The sequence below is a fragment of the Vanessa tameamea genome, chromosome 31 (assembly GCF_037043105.1).
Source record: "Vanessa tameamea isolate UH-Manoa-2023 chromosome 31, ilVanTame1 primary haplotype, whole genome shotgun sequence".
NCBI classification, from domain to species: Eukaryota; Metazoa; Arthropoda; class Insecta; order Lepidoptera; family Nymphalidae; genus Vanessa; species Vanessa tameamea.
In genome coordinates, this window is record NC_087339.1 from 2,344,325 (window position 1) to 2,358,422 (window position 14,098).

The 14,098-nt window shown below is 34.9% G+C and overlaps 1 protein-coding gene across 1 annotated transcript; it reads right to left on the reverse strand.

Moving 5' to 3' along the window:
* Positions 1-8,011: 8,011 nt before the first annotated feature.
* On the reverse strand, positions 8,012-14,098 carry LOC113399216 (PBAN-type neuropeptides-like). Its single transcript, XM_026638296.2, has 6 exons — positions 13,974-14,098; positions 10,966-11,066; positions 10,039-10,136; positions 9,228-9,366; positions 8,667-8,773; positions 8,012-8,159 (listed from the first exon to the last, which is right to left on the reverse strand). Exons 1-6 carry the CDS (start codon positions 14,055-14,057, stop codon positions 8,092-8,094), a joined length of 597 nt encoding a protein of 198 aa, XP_026494081.1. The 5' UTR covers positions 14,058-14,098; the 3' UTR covers positions 8,012-8,091.

Genomic DNA, 14,098 nt, shown 5'->3' on the forward strand with positions numbered 1-14,098 from the left:
AAAGTAAAAACAGTCACTGTACAAACCATGACCTCGGATGGTGGCAAGAATGCTGGCAGTATTTCTAATTGAATCGAAATTCCGATCCTCTTAGTAAAAAAATTTTTATCACCAGTGGAAATCATTACCGTCTTTACCATAGAGCACGTGGGGCACGTGCGCAGGGCCCCCATCCTGAGAGGGCCCCGAAGAACCAACAATTTCCTTCACACGTTTGTGCTCACGTTGATGTATGTATTCGAAAGTGATATATTTGTAAGAAATAACTAAAATATTTATCAAAAATGGCTATAAAATAGCCATAAGATTGTACAACCAATCAGATTCCTACGAATTTACGAAAATTACCGCACCGTTTATTGGAAACTATACTTAAGGCCCGGTTATAAGCAAATTATTGGTACATGGTAGTAAATATCTACCAAAAGGGCCCCAAATTCCTGGGTGCCCAAGGGCCCCAGCATAGCTTGAGACGGCTCTGGTGGAAATAAGGCCGGTTGTTATACTTTTAAAGAAGATTTTTACAAAACTACCCCAAGGTCCAAGTGTTAACACATAAGGAGATATTAAATTTTATTTAATTCAGAGTCTGTTTTAATTCACGTATTAAATTTGCAACGAACACAGTAAGACCAATTAAGCACTATAACATTTCGTAATACAGAGTTCTCCTGTTGCGTCTTTTTGAAGGTAATTTACTCAAAAACTATCGAACGGATTTTTATCTGATTTTCAGCAATAGACGGAGTGATTCAAGAGGAAGGTTCACGTGTGTAATTCATTAAAGGTTTACGTAAATTAGCTGAAGTATGACTATGATTGTTAAAGATGGATTAATAATCATGGTGACTTGGAACTCGGTACATTAATTAGGTTATATTTATTTCAATGGAATTCTTTATGTAGAAGTCTACCTCTGACGCCGGGTATTCAGAATATTCTAGAATTAAGAAATATTTATAACAATCAACGACGATTAGGTGCTGGTTGATTTGTAAATACGATCACCAGGTAAAGGCAAATCCCAGGTTTACACCACGGCCGGATTTAGGGGGTAATTTCCCTAGCTCCACAAAACAGGGGCCTCATAATGGAGATTCCGAGAGTTAACAATTGTAATATATTAGATATCTAGGTATCGTTAAATTACTGTTTTGAAAGTTACTGGTTACTGAATCAAGGTGTAAATAAATTATTGACCCCAATGAAAGAAATTATATTGTTCAAAATAACTTCTAAAATAAAAAAGAGGGGTCGACTCCTTTATGGGCCAATGCCCAGACCTTTAAATTCAGTTCTGGATCCCCTATCTATTAGACAATACGTTTTCTAGTTCTTCGACATTGAAACAACCCATCGTAATGTGTATTAAGATAACTCCGACGTCTATCAAATGAAATTTCTTTATTACTCAACGCATTAAATTCTGGGGGTATTTCAGTGTATTCCATTAAGTTCTGCAAAGATAACGGCATCAGACCGCGGTTTGTATGTATGTAATGGCTGACTGGGTTCCTGGGGTTTATTTTCAGTGGGATCCGAATTATAATATCGTTGCACAAACATAACGGGATAAAATAAAGAAATATATATGTTACGAGCATATTTTGTATCAAATTTTATAACAGTATTTTTTAAAGACAAATGTTGATCAGCTAAAATCGAACGAAATGATATTTAAAAATGTGTCCTCATTTCGCAGTTTTCGTCCTTTTACGATCTGAGTTTATAATTGTAATAAATATTTTTAGTATTGTGTTTATAATTAAAAAAATTAATTCCTCTGTGACCTCTTAAAAGGAATCTTCTCGTTGAGACAGTTTGGTCGTGCAGTCGATAGACATCAGTGATCTAGAAATATATAATTTACGAATTAAAAAATAAGTTAAATTGTTTCTTAGATATATTGCGCGAAAGTTAAACGTATTCGATTGGTGTTTTTAGTTTCCATTGGATGGTATTATTAATATTTAAAAACATCTAAAAATTAATTTAGGGGTAAATTATTTTTTACAAATTGGTTCTACTATAATCTTTAACAATAAGTTGTGAGCACTTAGCCTTACTACGAGTACTTCAAAAAAATATACGTCAATAAGTATTTAAAAAGTTATTGGTGTGTTAATGAGCCAAGCCCCAAGACGTTTGTGTCGCGCGCATTCTAAAGCCTTAGCGAAGTCCAAAAACATTCCTAAAGCACCTTGACACAAACGATTTTATTTCATTTGAAAACAATTTAATAGAATATTAGCAATTAGCAATGTCCCAGTTCAAGGGTTTTTGGGCTTCAGACCAGGGCCCCGTGGATTCAAGCGGGCCCCAGCTAAGTCAAGCCAAAGTCAAAAATAGACGAAAGAATCCATGACTTCATTAAATTAAACAGGTCGTATGGTATCAAGTCTACGTTCAGATATGTCTTAGGTGGGCCCTAAGTAGTGTTAGCCTTGGACCCTCTTATCTTACGGTCCGGCCCTGATCAGGATTCAGTCGGCGACTTTTTACATCGCTAAGCGGCACTGACCGTTGACCTTGAAAACCTCTATTGACGAACTAGACACTTTAATATTACATTTAATTTTAGTATAAAATTGATTGCAATCCTTGATTTTAATATAACTAGTAGTCGCGCGCGGTTTCGCTCGCCTTTTAAGGGTTGGTCGTCGTTTGTTTTAAAAACGCTTCAATGGTTTATTAGTTCGTTATGTTGGCGGACGAGCATATGGGCCACCAGATGGTAAGTGGTCACCACCCATAGACAATAGCGCTGTAAGAAATACAATCATTCCTTACATCGCCAATGCGTAACCAACCTTGGGAACTAAGATGCTATGTCCCTTGTGCCTGTAGATACACTAGCTCTCAAACCGGAATACAACAAGAATATCTGAGGAGTAGGAGGTACCTAGACTTGCACAAAGCTACCACCAAGTCGTACCACGGTTTGACCGTGAAAGAGCAACAAACAGACAGACAGAGTTACTTTCGCATTTATGATATTAGTATAGATAATACATACTTAAATATATGAGAACATTTGTATTCAATATACGATAAATTATTTTACAATTTACTTTTTTACGCTCACCTTTTTCCTATCAAAAATATCTTTGGTTAGAATCTTGTTTAATTTAATGTTTTTGGATCAACTCAGTTATAGTATACTTTACACAATATTCAATAAAGAATATATTAAATATATATATATATTTTATTGGTCATATAATCTATTATTACATATAATAAAATTCGAGTGTCTGTTTGTAATAGTAAAATAACCGCTTTTAACTAAAGGCATTTGTATGTATACACGGTGCATATACCGAAATAACATTTTTTACAATTTTTATCTGTCAGTTTTTTTTGTTGCTGCTAATCTCTGGAACGGCTGCATCGATTTTGACGGGACTTTTACTGGCTGATAGCTGATGAATAAGGAGTATCTTAGGCTATGATAAAGTCACGCTGCAATGTCCAAATACTGTCCAGTACCGCGCGCAGCCCTCGCGCATGCCACCACCCCCCGTCACGTCGGGTGCCTCCCACCAACGAATCAATATCACAAAAGCTGCCTAATACAGACTTAATAAGCTGTAGTAAAATCTGCGATCTGAAAAATAACTTTTTGTTAATTTTTGTCAAATTAATTAGATACATAATTGTATATGAATAGAAACAGCCAGGAGCTGATCGTTTCATTCCCAAGGTGTGCTATCAAACATAAACTCACTAATTGTATAGTATAACCTTTCGGACACAAGCGTTCCTTATCAAATTTTTTAAATTTTAGCCTAAGATTATTTACGCTAAACCAGTGTACTATATCAGACATAGCATTGTTTACATCGCCATACTGTACCTGTTTCCTATTAATTTAAAAACCAAAGAGGTATCATCAGCAAACAATACTATATCATTTTTGTTCCCAACAAGAAAGGGCAAGTCATTTATGTATATGAGGAATAGAAAAGGTCCAAGAATTAATCCTTGTTGACCCCCATACCAACTGAGACCCCAGGAGACCTTGTGACCACGGTACTTTTCGAACCGGTGGTAGCTTTACATTTGACTCAACACTGCGTCATGATTCAAAAGTGCTTTTAAGAGCCTAGTTGAATAGAAAATATTTAGGGTCTGAATTTATATAACAGTACTAAGTTTTCTATATTCTATAATTTAATAAACTGATAATTTTATACTAGACGTATTTTTTTATTGACACGAGCGGGAGGGTTGCCGTAGTATTTTAAATCCTCTCTTTCGCGATCCCTCTCCGGTAAAGGTTCATCAAAATCATATTTCTCGACTAACGTTGGCAGTTTTGCGTTGTAATTTGGCGTTACAGTTTTAAATCTTTCTCGTGTTGGTAGCATTGTACCAGATTTAGCTCTTTTCGTAATTTCTTTCGATGTTAAGATCGTTTCGTCGACCTCGTCGCGTTTCTTTGTTTTCGTTTCAAGCTCGTCGGAATTTGTTTTGTCCTTGTAATCGTAGTTTGGCGTTGTTTTTTTCGTTCTAGATTTAATTTTACCATGACTTTTGAGTCTCTTTGTGCTGGCTCTGGTTTGACGTGACGTAGATTCGGTACTGTCGTTGCTGTGACGTTTCTGTTCGATTTTGAATCTTTTATTCGTATTTTCATATTTCTGACGTGCCTTCTCTGAACTCGAGTAAATATTAGTTTCCTTTTCTGGCATTTTGTAATCTTCGTAGCTGTCTTTCTTAGTCATGATGATTTTCTTAAAGGCCATAGCCTCATTTTTCTCTTCCGCGGGAGTTTCTATAAAACCTTTTTCTTTATAAATATGTTTTTTTTTATTTCTTTTGTTCGATGGTGTCGTTTCAAACATTGCATCAGCGTATTCGTATCTAACTTCTTGTGTTTGAGTTCTATTCGAATTCAGTTTTTGACGTTTATCTGTGATTTCATCCATAAATTCCGTGTCGTCTTCTGGTGGTGACGTTTCTTCAACTCCTTCCGTTACTTTTGATTTCTTCTGTTTATATTGTTTTTTATGCTTTAAAGTGTCAGAATTATTATTTTCCTTATTAGTTACCATTTCATTATTGTCGTCAATTTCGCCTTTTTTCTCATTCTCTTGTTTTATATTCTTCAAATATTTATCTTTAAGTTCTTTCTCAATTCTTATCTTGACTCTTTCGACTAATTCTTCGAAATCTATTTGAGGATCTGTATCTGTGTCTGAAGTGGCTTTCTGGCGTTTCTTATTTAACTGGTGATTGTTCTTTGGTCTGCTTTCATATGATCTCTCGTAATCGTCTTCGTATTCGTAATAGCTATCCGGGCCTGTGGGATTATTTCTCGTTGAAACTACAGGTCGTTTATCGGCAGCTAATTTTTTAGCGATCGTATGGAAATCTTCGAAATTTGCAGCGAATAGAAGATAACCGCTTAATAACTTGACGAGTATCGAGAAATACACACCTGAAATATTAAAATGGTAGTAAAAATATGTCTCCAATGAGATCAGGACTGGTTGATTATTATCTATCTATTCAATCGGACAATTCCTATTCGTATCAATCAAATTTTTTATAGTATTGCCACCAATCCACGTAGCTATAATTTGTACGGTAGTTGTTTTTTATACCTGTATATATTATGTTCAAGCTTTTTATGTCAAGTTCAAGGTATAAAAAATTATGCATAGGATCGTTCCTATGAATACTTATTAAACAAAAAATCTGCTCATGTTCGTGTTGTGGCCTCTATAAGTTTTTCATCACGTTGTGTGGCAAACTCAGAAAAACTAAAAGGGCTATTCGATCACAACCCGTTTACGAACACACAGGTTTTGATTGGTGGCAGGACTTTGTGCAAGACCGTCTAAATACCACCCACTCATAACATATTCCCCTAAACAGTAACATACATAGCATTATTATGTTCAGGTTAAAAAGGTGCCTACACTGTAACTACAGTCACAAGAGACATAGCGTCTTAGTTCGCAAGATGATACCGTGTAGATGATACGTGATTAATATTTTTATCAATGTCTATGGGCAGTGGTGACCACTTACCATCAAATGGCATGTTAGCTAGGCTGTCAACATTTATTACATAAAAAGCGTTCTGAGCTTTGATTGCTATCAAATAATATCGATATAAATAATATAATAAACATAATGATCAGTCTGTAAATTTCCCACTGCTGGGCTAAGGCCTCCTCTCCCGTTGAGGAGAAGGTATGGAGCATATTCCACCACGCTGCTCCAATGCGGGTTGGTGGTTCGTTGGTCGATATAAATATCACCGTATAATTGTAAATACCGTTAGATTGTTATCTATCTCGCGAGGTTGTAAGCTGCCGAAATATTGTGAACGATAATTTAAGTCAAAATAATTCGTCATAAATTTCGATAGTTTATGATATTTCGGTTAGGTTAGGTTCGTTGTTGAAAAAGAGTAACTACTGAGTTTCTTGCCGGTCTTGCTTCACAATCTCGCTAGATAGATTACAATCTAACGGTACTTACAATTATACGTTGACATAAACATACATATATTAAATATTAAATTTTTTTAATTGATTATTTTTTAATTTTATCTAACTTTTCGCTAATCTTGAAGTGAATTTATTGCAATATTTACATAATAATAATAATAATATCGCTTTATTTATTCCATACATGCATACATTGTAAATAATAATAATAATAACAGAAATTAACAAATAGATCTTTCGTGGTAAAATCAACTTTATATACATTATAATAACAGTTGAAGGGCATAAATTAGACATTTGATTTCAATAATATCTCATTCAATTGATTAAAAAATTATCATCTATTAAAAAAATAAAATAAAAATAATAATCAACTGATAAACATTAAAATTAATTAATGAACATTAAAATCATTGTCAAATATTAAAAATTAATTACTAAACATTGAACTCAACGATTGATAACTAAAATAAATTATTAAATATCAAAATTAATACAATGCAATACTTACATACACGGATAAAATGCTTTAAATAAAACATTTTCGTTTTATATTACGATTGTTATCGGTCGTTTTATTTTACATTTTATATTTATTTTAACTGCCAGTTAAAATATGTTTGGGTATGAAACCGTAAATAAAAAGGATATTAAAAATAGATTTAAAAATATATATATCGTAATTCGAGCACGTTGGTCCAAATCTGTTGGATCACAAATCGCAAATTTACTTTAATATCCGTTACGTGCGGGTTGCAGGTTGTTTCCTGCATCCATTATGAGATGATTTATCAATAGATATTAAGAACAAGGAAATTCAGGCGAATGCAAACTTTGCTTGAAATTATTTTTTCCACTAAACAATATCTGATTGGTTATTAGTTTGGTTATTTGAATTCCTTGGAGCTCTGTAGAGACTGATGCGGTATGAGACTTCGTGGAGATGCTATTTATCATTTATCTTAGTATGAGGAATATCGAAATTTCTAGAATTTCGTTGAGAGTTTTGTCTCGGATGCGGATAGATGCAGATGAATGCTAATAGGTCCAAACAAATGCGGATAGATCTAAACTAATGCGGATAGATCCAGACTAATGCAGACAGATCACGACGAATGCGGAAAGATCTGACTGTTCGTTAAGAGTTTTTCGCTGTCAATCTTGGCAATTTCTAAATTTTTAAAATGGAAAAGACAGTAACTTAGTGAGATGTTGGTATTTCGTTTAGAGTTTTGCCTCAGTTAATCTTTGTAATATCTGATTTTTTAGAATGGATAAAAATCTATCTTAGCGAGATGCTAGAGCGTTTTGTTAAATAATCGTACCTTAAATATTCTTAGTAAAATCTATTTTTTTTAGAATGAATAATATCGTACACAGCGTGATGATAGCATTTTGTTTAGAAGTTTCCTCAGTTAATTTTGGCAAAACCAATTTTTCTACAGTTACTTTTGGCAAAATTGAATTTTTTAGTATGATAATTATTATGAATATTTCTAGAATGGTCGGAATAATCAATTGGTAAGGATAAATAAATAGAAACATAATTATACGTGATAATCTTTATTAGCTAGCACCGTAAATACACTTTGTCCAAAACATTGTAATTCCATCAATTTATAATTATTTACAATTTCGACGATTTCGTCCTGTTCAAACTTCTCGCGACTCTTATTTGGGGCTCTGAATATATATCTGGAAGAAATGATATTTATGAGATTATTTACTATATAAGAAATATAATTATACCATATGTCCAACTGTTGGGCTAATTGCACTTGTTCTATGGGTTAGAGAGCCGATGGTTCAGTGATTAGAAAGCATAGATCTCAACTGATGATCGTGGTTTAAAAAACAGGCAAACACCACAGAATTTTAATGTCCTTAATTTTTGTTTATAGTTCGTCTCGTACTCAGTTGTGAAGGAAAACATCGTAAAGAAACCCGCATGTTTCAAATTTCAACGAAAATTTGCCACATGTGAATCCTGTTGAGGGGGCCATTGTCCAGTAGTGGGAAATTAACAGGCTGTTACTCTATAAAAGGTTTAAAATCTTTTGACACACTGCTTTGGTAAGGTTTATAAGTGTGTAGGAAATGCCAGCTCATTCAGGATGTTGAAAGGAATGTTCAACATTTTTCAAAGCACCAACATCGATTGTCACTTAAAAAAAAGAAAGCTCAAACATAAAATAAACTTACCATAAATGAGTTCACGTGGAAGTTTGTTAGCTAAGTTGAAGTTTCTTCCGAGTCTCGGTGAGAAATAATTGGAACGCATGTTCATTCTGACAGATTCTGGATAGTAACTGAAAAGAGAACGAAGAATTGAATATGCAACTTTTGGGACACTTTCAAGCTGAACTTTTGGTTAATAGGTTTTGGTAACAATTCCTAAATGACAGAACAGGTTGGTCCATTGTCCTACAAGAGAATTACGTTTTCAAATAGTTGTGCAAATACCTCTTCAACATCAATATCTCTTCAACCTTTGCAACAAAGACATTGTCTCTTATGACTGTAGTTACATTTAAAACCGTAATACAAAAAAGTATTGCTGTTTGGCGGTAGAAAATACGATGAATGGTAATTATACAGGAAAACATCGTGAGAAACCTGAATGTGTCTAATTCAATCAAATTCTGCCACAATCCACCAACCCCAATTGGAGCAGCCTGTCGGAAAACCGTCTCCTCAAAGGGAGAAGAATCCTTAGCCCAGCAGTGTATCATTTACAGGCTGTAACTTTAATTTACTCAATACCTTTCATCGTCAGACGTGGCCGCCATCTTCTCCGCCAACTTCCTCCCTAATCTTGGTGTGAACTCCACGTTTTCGAATCTCTTCTCTTGGTTATCGGTTGTCCGTCCAAGTTTTGGTGTGAAGATTACTTTCTTAGTAACTGTCATTGAAAATAACTTATTAATAAGACGTATTCGAATAGAAGAAACATCCCAAAATCATTTAAAAATCGGTGACCACGACTCATACATAAATTTTAGCACTGCTTAGTTTATGACGGTCCATAAATATTGGTGCTCTAACCAATGCCAACAATTTCGATGCAACGCCAATCCACCACCAACTTTGGTAGCTATGACGTTATATCTCTTGTACCTTTGCTACTCATTCATCCTTTAAACTGCTAGAACCAAATATTGCTTTGTTGAGTGGGTGGTATCTATTCCCACCTGTACAAATCAAGACAAATCAAATGAAATCAAATTCCTTTATTCAATGTGGATGCGTACATCTTAACCGATGATTTCGGGTTCAAACCCAGGCAAGCACCACTGTATTATCATGTGCTTAATTTGTGTTTATAATTCATCACGTGCTCGGCGGTGAACGAAAACGTCGTGTAGAACCTGCATGTGTCTAATTTCAACAAACTTCTGCATCATCTGTATCCACCAAACCGCATTCGAGCAGCGTGGTGGAATATGGTCCAAAACATTCTCCTCAATGGGAAGCCTTAGCCCAGCAGTAGGAGATTTACAGGCTGTTAATGTATGTATTTATAGTAGAGCTCTGTTGGTCCACATTTGCCCAAATCCAACAGTCGGTAGCATACCTTTAGCTTGTGGAGCATCAGCTTGCATCTCGTACGGCATTTGGTTGTAATAATATTTGACAGCGTCAGCCGCTTCAAGCAGCTTCAAAATGGCTTGGCTGCAAGAGGAATGAAAATTACTTCAGCGAAACCCGCTTATAAGATACAACTTTATCTGATATTTTTTATGGTAAGAAATATTTCCTAACTCCTTTTGGTAATCACGTCTAGAGATGCGACGGCTCTGATTATACCAATTTTTACATATCAGTACACAGTATAAAACAAAGTCGCTTCCCGATGTCTGTCCCTGTGTATGCTTAGATCTTTAAAACTACACAACGGATTTTGATGCGGTTTTTCTAATAGATAGATTGATTCAAGAGGAAGGTTTATATGTATAATACATGCACAATATAGTAGAGAAACACGGATAATTTTAGAGTATTGTAACTTGATGTCGTAAATAAACATATTTTTTGCGCTTACATTGCAAACGCTGGCTGAACCCTACGAGATAGATCAAAATGTACAACAGTATTGTACACCTTATAAAGTTCTACAAAACGGTCCGATGGTATATGTCTGTCTTGGGTTTATTGTTATTGTGGTTTATCTTTACTTTTTACGAGAAATAATGTCTTATTTACGAAGAAATCTTAAGCAATAAAGTATTAATCCTTATCCAATTAAGTACTTTTAATACATTTTGCATTTGATATAGATCAATATGGCCCTTTACAGCATGTAATTTAAATGAATATTTTCGAAGATATTACAAATTTAAAATGCAGGTACATAGCGGTTTTGTATTGTTTAACGACTAAAAAACGGTGAACGTTCCAGTACATTCTGTAGTATATTTAGTGTCAGCATTGCACGCGTGCGAAGCCGGAGCGGGTCGCTTGTGTCATAATAAGAATCATCATTATTGTCACGTTAGAGTACCTGTTATCTTCATCGACGAATTGAAGTGACCGCTTGCCCAACCTCGGACCAAACCACAGGGCTCCCCGTTCACTATGAGCGCCCTTGTCGAGTTCGTCGTCCTTGAGAACAAACGCAAACGTTAAAAACACAAATAATATTACCAGCAAATCATATAAAATCTTGTACTTTATTATTTTTGTAGTTATCAATTTTCGAACGCAAGAGTGAATCAGTCAGGAATATAACAATTATTAAATTAATGTAGATTCTACCGAGAAGGACCGGCAAGAAACTCAGTAGTCACTCTTGTCCAACATAGTTTAGAAGGTGATTTCAATAAAAGATACCGTCTCCTTACAAATGTCAAAACATTTATAGCTTGTGATAGCGTTTATAAAAAAGCCCGTAAATAATTCCGAAACGCTGATCAATCCGGCCATTGGTCGGCGGTAGTCGATGACGTGATGGCCGACCAATGAGCGTTGAGATTCTAGCTTTAATAGTTAATCTGATGTTACGAACGTTCCAGAATCGAGTGTTCGGAAATATTACTAAGGATTGACGGTTTAAGTAACAGTACAAATTCATGTAATGTCTATTAGATGTGAACACAAATTTTCACGTTCTGATAAAACTGTTGGTTTTTGCAACGAAGTTCTTTAACGCGGCTTATAGTAGAGTGAACTGGCATAAATCTCATCTACATACATAAAGGTGGTTATGTAAATATACACTATTTTTTGATTGATAAAAATTGTATATAGTAAGGAAATTTGTTGAACCGGATAGAGAAACAAATATACTCCGACCCGATGTCGGATCGGTTCCGATTCTAAACTTTTCTTATTTAACCGACTTTAAAAAGGAGGAGGTTATCAATCGTCTGTCTTTTTTTATGTTTGTTACCTCAGAACTTTCGACTGGGTGAACCGATTTTGATGATTTTTTTTTATTTGAATGCTAGGGCTTCCCTTGTGGTCCCATTATTTGGTCCAGTTGTGTCCAGTTTAAGTATTCTAATATTTTTCATTTCATTTTACTTCAGGAGACTTTTTTATTTTAGGAGAACTCTAAAAAATATTTTGATCATTGTTTGTTATTCGTAGGTATGTGTTGAGTTAGATTTAAAGTGGGTAGGTACCTCTCGCGTGGTAAACTCATAGATCGTACCCACGTATTGATTAGTAGAAAAAGTAAGTTGATTATTAAGCTGTAGAAGAATACGTGATTTTTTTTTTACAATTTAGTGCATATTAATTTGTTTTGGAATTGTGTTATATTTGAAGTCGGTTTTTTTTTTATCAAATTAAAAACCTGCTTAAATACCGTATATTTTGATTTCAAGCTGAGTAACTTGGTGATTAAACAGAATTATTTAGTATCTTTGTGTTCAGTTTTGAAGGGTGAATGAACCAGTATAATTACATTTACACAAGGTACATGACAAGGTTCCCAAAATGGTGGCGCATTGGATATGCAAGGAATGCTTGATATTTCTTACAGCGCCATTGTCTATGGGCGGTGGTGATTTACCATCAGGTAGTCCTTGCTCCCAGCTGACGTCATAATAATATTCTATGTTTAAATCAAATCTTGAAACTGAATTTGAAGCAATTCTTATTCTACGGAGTTGAAATTTTACACGGCGGTTTGGTTGCCATGACAACGTGAATGCTATTCTACTTCAATTCATATTCAATATATTTATTTAATTAGATTGACAAAAAAAATAAATAAAAAGACCTGCTGAGTTTCTTTCGCCGGTTCTTCTCAGGGTATTCCCTTTACCGAACCGGTGGTAGTGTTTGATTTGACTATCAGTAAGTAAGTGTAATGCTTCCATATTGAATAAAGGAATTTGAGTTTGAGTTTGATTTTGATTTCTCTTTTGTAAAACGTACAAATAATACTGATTTTCGTACCGGTTCTTCTAAGTGGAATCTACTTTCCGAATCGGGAATATCATTTAATTCAACAATTCGTATGAAATATCTAAATCTAATTGCTTATATTTATTTTATGACAGTAAATGGTCACTATCGCTCGTAAGAAATATGAACCTTTCCTTAAAACACCAACGCGCAACTAACCTTGGCAATTAAGATGGTAGATCCCCTGTGATTGTAGCCTTATATAAAAAAAGAACATTGATAAATAAGGCATATTACTCAATACACGATTATATTAGAGACTAGCTGTGCCCGCGACTTCGTGCGCGTTGTTTGAATTTAAGTTATTTGGATATTGTAGCCGAGCTGGCCCAGTGGTTAGAACGCGTGCATCTTAACCGATGATTTCGGGTTCAAACCCAGGCAGGCACCACTGAATTTTCATGTGCTTAATTTGTGTTTATAATTCATCTCGTACTCGGCGGTGAAGGAAAACATCGTGAGGAAACCTGCATGTGTCTAATTTCAACGAAATTCTGCCACATGTGTATTCCGCCAACCCGCATTGGAGCAGCGTGGTGGAATATGCTCCAAACCTTCTCCCCAAAGGGAGAGGAGGCCTTTAGCCCAGCAGTGGGAAATTTACAGGCTGCTAATGCTAATGGATATTGTAGCGTGATTTTATTTTTATTCTATATATAATTCTAAAATAAAAGGCGCCTAAGTTACTCCTTATTACATCAGCTATCCGCCGGTGAAAGTCCCGTCGAAATCGGTTCAGCCGTTCCAGAGATTAGCCTGAACAAACAGACAGACAGACAAAAATTGTAAAAAATGTTATTCTGGTATATGTACCGTGTATACATACATATGCATTTAGTAAAACGCGGTTATTTTAATATTACAAACAGACACTCCAATTTTATTGTATGTATGTAAGCTTGGACTAGTATTTACTGGTTTCTTTATCTGTGATTACAATGGTGGACTGAGTTTCCTACCAGTTCTTCCAGTTATAATCTACTTTCCGAACAGGTGGTTTGGTGTAATTCAACACTGAAACATGGCGATTCAAAGGTGCTTTTGTTAATACTTGAATGGAGAATATTTTCATCTTGATCTTGATTGTAAACTCACCTTAATAATGTCACTAGCGGCCATCGTGTGTACACATGACAGAAATACGATAAAGATAAAAGTAACGTCCACAAAACAAGACATATTTTGCAATTATATATATGTTTGATTCAATTTGTGTTTAG

What these genes read in the sequence shown, in the direction of transcription:
- LOC113399216 (XM_026638296.2), bottom strand. Translation starts at nt 14,057, where the DNA reads ATGTCTTGTTTTGTGGACGTTACTTTTATCTTTATCGTATTTCTGTCA. An exon ending in CCGCTAGTGACATTATTAAG is followed by an intron (nt 11,067 to 13,973) that starts GTGAGTTTACAA and finishes TTTGTTCTCAAG; the next exon opens with GACGACGAACTCGACAAGGG. An exon ending in TCCACGTGAACTCATTTATG is followed by an intron (nt 8,160 to 8,666) that starts GTAAGTTTATTT and finishes CATTTCTTCCAG; the next exon opens with ATATATATTCAGAGCCCCAA.